This window comes from Chinchilla lanigera, unplaced genomic scaffold (genome assembly GCF_000276665.1).
Source record: "Chinchilla lanigera isolate Chin_1 unplaced genomic scaffold, ChiLan1.0 scaffold00080, whole genome shotgun sequence".
NCBI classification, from domain to species: domain Eukaryota; kingdom Metazoa; phylum Chordata; class Mammalia; order Rodentia; family Chinchillidae; genus Chinchilla; species Chinchilla lanigera.
The window spans coordinates 2,944,762-2,951,098 of NW_004955481.1; the positions used below are offsets into that span (position 1 = coordinate 2,944,762).

The 6,337-nt window shown below is 37.8% G+C and overlaps 1 protein-coding gene across 2 annotated transcripts in view; it reads right to left on the minus strand.

Annotated features, from left to right (window-relative positions):
• The window catches only part of Cpd (carboxypeptidase D), a gene marked incomplete in the record, with an annotated part of 66,332 nt that overhangs the window by 59,519 nt on the left and 476 nt on the right, over positions 1 to 6,337 (minus strand). For both annotated transcript variants that reach the window (XM_005402656.2, XM_013503460.1), the window contains 2 exon segments: positions 407 to 654; positions 6,047 to 6,337. In XM_005402656.2, the coding sequence (XP_005402713.2) occupies positions 407 to 654; positions 6,047 to 6,337 (539 nt within the window).

A 6,337-nucleotide genomic window follows, 5' to 3' on the forward strand; every position in this document is an offset into this window, starting at 1 on the left:
GAGCGCATCCATCATCAAAAAGTTAGAGAAAGCCAGCAGGCTACCTTAGGCTCAGAATAAATGAGCTTCTGTTAATGACTTTTCTGTTTCAATTCTTTTGTAATGCCACTTAGGTGGTCACACCTACAAATACCTGAGCAAGCTGGATGATTCATTAGGATCTGCTTTTCAAGACAGCAAAGCATCTAACAAAGATCCTCAAAAAAAAAAAAAAAAAAAAAAAAAAAAAAAGATTTCTCCTGCCTCAGCCACCTGAGTAGCTGGGATTGCAGGTGTGTGCCACTATGCTGGGCAAGAAGACATTAGTAAAAATTAGAATTCTACAAAGTTTTCTCTTCCACTCAGTATATACGTAAGGAAGTTAAATGAACAAGAAAGAAAATATGGCAAATCATTCTTTGCATACCTTCCACATCATACCAATGTGCGCCGTTTGTGATCCCATCTTTGAAAGTCTCATCTTCGTCTCCTGGACAATGAGGTTCACCAGTTTTCATTATTGGGTGATTTGAAGCGTAAGCTTTTGCCAAATATTTAAAGACTTCATCATCTGAGGTTTTACTATAGATTCCAGTGGCCTGATGTTCTGGAGAATCATCAAAAGGATAGCTTGCTACCACAGAGCCACCATGCAGATTTCCAGAAAGCACAAACCTTTGAAAACATAACCAAATCACATATCACTGAAAAAAGGCAGAGAAAACACCACGCATTTAAAAATTCCACATCTTTCATAAATGAATTCAGTCACTTTCTTCTTCCTCCTCCTCCTTCTTCTCCCCTGCCCTCTCACGCTAGGGAATGAAGACTGCTAGGCAAATCCTCTACCACTGAGCTTTATCTCTAGCTCCATAAATGAACTCAAATATCTTTTGGAGAATTAGAAGACAACTCTACCAGTTGTTATAAGCAGACCATTACACTAAAAGTAACCACAAAAAAATGTAAAGAAAATATCATCAATTCAAAACTTCAAACAGCTTTTATAATGGCAAGTAGTAAAACACCATAAATTAATGTTTCAGGAAATGTCTTATTTAAGAAAATTCCAGCCTATAATCCCAGCACCCAGGAGGCTTAGGCAGGAGGATCGTCATGAGTTCAAGGCCACCCTGAACTACACAGCAAGACCCTGTCTCAAAAAACAAAAAAAAAAAGAAATTCCATTCATGTATGAGGTTGAACTACATGAACTCACCAATATTCAAATTTTTTCAACCTACAAAAATAACAATTTCACTTAGTTCAACCTAATAATTAAATCTTATAATGTATCAATTTCATAAACATAGCTGGCTGGTTGAACACATGAGTTAGGTTAATAATTTTTATGCTTTGTATATTTACTACTGCTTAAAAAGAATTAAAAGGAGTCTAATGTAAAAGAGAATGTATTTTGTCTGACTCCAGTTTCATAAATTACCTACACTAAATTCCCATTTTTAAGAAAAAAGCCACAGTAGAGAAGATTCAGAAAAAACAAAAACAACCTGACACAGTAAGCTGCTTTCCAGGGAAAACAATACAACACTGTATAACAAAGACTAGTTCTCCACTGAAGTGAGGTTTCTGATTGGAGTATAAAAAAAAAAACCTGACATGGAGACAAAGCTGCTCTTATAAAACAAACAAACAAAAATTTTAAAAATGTTTCTGTGTGTGTGTGTGGGTGTGGTACTGAAGATCAAACAGTGCCCCATGTATGCTGACCAAGCGTTCCACCACTGAGTCACGTCCACAACCCCATGTTTCTGCCTTTAAGTGAACTAAATTTTAATCTGGTCAAATTTTCAGATACAGAAATGCTGAAGAACTCCTTTCATGGTGAAAGCTAAAGGTAAAAACATATAGTCTCCATTTATTTATCTTTTCCTTATGTATTTTGTTGGGATTGTTTATTTTGAAAGACAGGGTCTTGCTGACTTGAACTTGATACGTAGCCCAGGCTGGCCTCAAACACATCCTCTCAAGTGCTAGGATTACTAGTGTGTGTGCCACCACACATGGTTGCCTTTCCCTTATGTAAGAGATTGAACCATTACTACAAACAGAGATTAAATACTTTTCTCTTTGTACTCTAAATTGGGTTTTCTTGCTTCTGCCTTTCTTCAGTTGAAATTAACCAAGGTATAGACATTCTAAAGGTAGTTGACATATAACATTTCCCTATATATCCTTGAAATAAAATTAAATCTATCATACGTCTAATTTGAAAAGTTATTTTACACAAGATGAGTCCCAGAGGAGATAAAACAGTGGAAATCATCTACAACACAGAATCTCTTCATTAGAAGAAAGAATTTAGCCAATACTGACTATGATTAAACACTAGAAGAGACTATAAAAATAGACTTTTAATACTAATATAATTTTAATTAGCACCCTTCCAGACACCAGAGGATGCCATTTGGTACAGTGGCAATAGCACGAGCTTTGGAGGCAGGCAAATATGGGTAAGAACATTCAGTCTCCCAGATCTGTAACAACAGTAATATGAACAGAAGCTATACCTCTAAATTTGATAAACCCCAGTTTTTCTCTTCTGTAAACTTGAGAGTTTTGAAAACTAAATAAAATAACACAGGTAAACATCTTCTAGCACAATGACTGCTTTATAGGTACTGCTCAATGAATGTTCATTTCTTTAGAGGTACCTATCACCTTGATTAGGGAATCAATGCCATACAGATTTACCACTCTATTTCTGAATTCCACTGCCAGTCCTGAACAGAATAATATGGAAACAAGAAGTAGATACATATTCTAACTTTCTAACTCTAGCCTAGCCACCTGTTTCCCACTGTTAAGGTATTAACAATTTACTGTCGTGTTTGTATTTCTAAAATAATTTACTTTTCCCCCCACTGACTGGGAAGGCTAGAAGAAGGCTGGCCCAATTCAGGTAACCTATTTAGCATCAAATATTTTTTGAGTATCAAATACTGTTCTAGATACTCTGCAAAATCCAAGATCCTCTACTAAATGTTTTTAGTTTGTTATTTCTTTCAATACATCTTAGAAATTTCTTTGTAATAGTTTGATGAGTACCTTTAGAACAACAAAGTATTTGCAATCTACTTAAAGATTAAAATTCAATTTAATTAGAGCTTCTCTCCTCTGCCTACAGTTTTTGAGATAACAAAATTCTCATAAGGCAGATTTTAGGAGAAAGTAACACATCACAGTAGCTAAAAGATTGCTCTTTTGAGTCTTTTGTCAAACTAACTTCACAAGTATTTCTCATACTTGATTTCATATCATATATGTTCCTTGCCTAATATTAAAGAAGTTGGGCTAGGAGTGTAACTCCGTGGCAGAGTGCTTGCCTAACTTGTACAAGTCCTTGGACTTAATCCTCAACACTGAAGAAAAAAGAAGGCAAAACAGCTGCTAAATAAATATTATAAATACTATACATATTGAAAGTTAATCCTACCTTTGTTATGTTCTCTCAATAACCCTATAGGTAATTTAAAAAATTAAGAGAACTTGAGGTTTGAAAAACTAAAATGATTCATGAAATTTTAAGTAAATATATTCAGACACCACAAAACACTCTGCACCAACCTTTAATATTATGATAATACTCTTTACAAACATATCCAAGTGCTAGGAGTAGAGCGTTTAATCCCCAGTACCACCAAAAAATTTTAAAAGAACACAAAAATTCATTTATATGGTAATTTCTTCATCTCTAAGTAAATTTATTCAAAGGAGACTGGTGTAGCAAAAATGTAGAGGTAAAGTAAACTATAAAATCTTTAATGATGCAGTTTAAACCATTTGTATTTTCCAAAGTATTTGTCTGAATTATCAATAGTATAAGACACCACTGAGGTGAAGTATAAGGTAAAACAAAAATACACAAATAAGCAAATAATCTTCATTTTCCTAAATTGGAGGAAATTTTAACATACTCCAAATAATAGAAGTCTATTTCTAATATAGCTGGGTCAACAGGATATCCAGAAATTACCCAAATGATTTTTTTTTTTTTTCTTCACAAAATACACTTGAAAAAAGTAGTTTTTTCATAGAGACTGACATTTGGGGTTTCTTTTTCATATCCTATCTGTGACTCTATATTTAGGCATCAATCTCAAATTGTGTGGGTACACAAATTTTTAATTTTGTGAACATTCATATATCAGTGTCCTTTGTTACTGATTTATCACTAAAGAAGATGCATTTTTAATTCAAATTGAAAATTAAGGATATGGATGAATATATGCTTTACCCTGCTTTACCTTTTGACTACAGTTACATGTTTGATTAGGCTAGTCCACTGCCACAAAATAAAATGACTCTATATGATACCAACTGACCCATATAAGCTTTCAAAAGTCTCACAAATTCCTATCATTGAACTAACCAAAACAGACCATCACTCATAATCATTAAATACTAATGATATGAAAGGAGTAACTACAGAGAGAATTTTTGGTTCCAGATTTAAAGTTTAAGGCTTTCAACGTAGCCTCAAGGTGACTTACATCAAAAAATATTCAGATTTGGTTGTAGCAGAATTAATACTGAAGAGAAAAATCCCTGTCAGGGTCGTGATGGGGTATTTTAAACTCTTAAGCAATATACGCAGTTCATGTATCATCTCAGAAAAGCCCTAGCAATCACATCTTCTGACAGTAAGTGTTATATGAAAGTCAATTTTATATAGATGTTCAGAGGTCATAATAAGGTCATTTTCAAAAAAACCCATCTTGTTTGAAAGTGTACATTAAATTAAATACAAAGAATCTTCTAAAGGGGAGTTAAATGAAAGGAGGAAGATAAAAAATAATCTGGAACTGTCATAATGCCTATGAATTTTCTAGACTTGCTACCTATGACTGAAATCTTGCAGAAGTGATTCCAAATCTCAGAGAAAAAGTTTGTTCATTATTACCTTTACCTTCACTAACATTCCAGAAATATTTAAATCAAGATGGAAAGATTATTGCTTCACAAGCCTTATGAAGACAAAAAAAATGTGCATATAGTGGCAAAACTGATGCTTGAAAAAGGAGAGGTGCACGACCACTTCAGACACTACTCCATTTGGAGTAGTTCCTTCTTTTATTCCTCTTTCTCTTTGCTATAAATCCTACCTATCTCTCAGGAGTCTCTTCCACAGAATAGTCCATGTTGTATTGCCAGGGGGAACAGATTCTTAAAGTTTAACTGGGTAAACACTTCACATATAATATTCTCCCGTTATACACTAATTTGTTGAGGTCCTCCACCTTCTCCTTTTTAATTTTTAAAATCCCACACAATGCTGAATAACACTGAAGATGTATACTAAGTGACAATCAGTCATTTTAATTGACAGAGCACCAGAAACCCTGAATAAACTGTCTAAAATGAATCAGTTTACGGATCTGTGCAAATTCTCCAGCCAAGTCCATACGCTTCTTAGCAGAATCAGAGATAAAGATTAGAAGAGAACCAGTTTGTGTCAAAGGGAAGACCTCAGGGTGTCACACTTCTGGGCTACAGTCTCTCTCCCTACCCCTTAAGAGCAGACTAAGACTCAGACGGCTGGAATCTAAAACCCAGCCACACTTCCTTCGCTGCTTAACCAGCCTGACCCGCAATTTCCCCGAATGCAAGATAAGAACGAGCGGCGTCTGTGTCAGCAGGTTGTGGCGAACACCAGTGAGACAATGCAGTCACGGAAGGTGCTTCCCACGGCGCCTCTAGTAATAAAACAGCATTGACAACTAACCTATAACACGAGTGAGCTGACCCAGGGTATCCTTACGGTCTCACCCATCGCTCATATTCTATGGTCCTGGGAGGAGGACAGGGACCAGAAAGGAGTCTCCCTGTCATCCATGCCTTGAACAAATGTCAGCCTTTAGGCAGCGCTGCTCTGACAAACAGCGGCAGCAGGAGGCTCCGGGAGCTGGGCCCCGTGCCTGTTTCGGGGTGTCACCCTCTACCCTATCTATCCGCCTTAGGCCGGTGAGTACTGTCGGAGCGCCTACTGGGTGCGGGAAGCAGCCTCTGGCCTGTGGATGCAGGGCACGGCACGGGCGACACTCACTTGTTCCTGCGGATCCAGTCGATGAGGGCTCGCACCTCGGGCACCTCGTCCAGGGAGGGCGGCTCGCCAGTGCTGAACTGGTCGGGGAAGCTGCGGTTGAGGTCGCGGCCCCGGCTGTTGTCGCGGCCGCTGGTCCCGCAGTCGCCCTCGCGGGAGCGCTCGAAGCCGTCCGGGTTGAGGCTGGGCAGCACGTACACGTCGGTGGTGTTGAGCAGGCGGACGAGGCGCGGGTCCCCGCGGAGGTAGCCGGAGGCCAGCTCTCGGGCCAGGTAGACCAGCACCTGGCGCGAC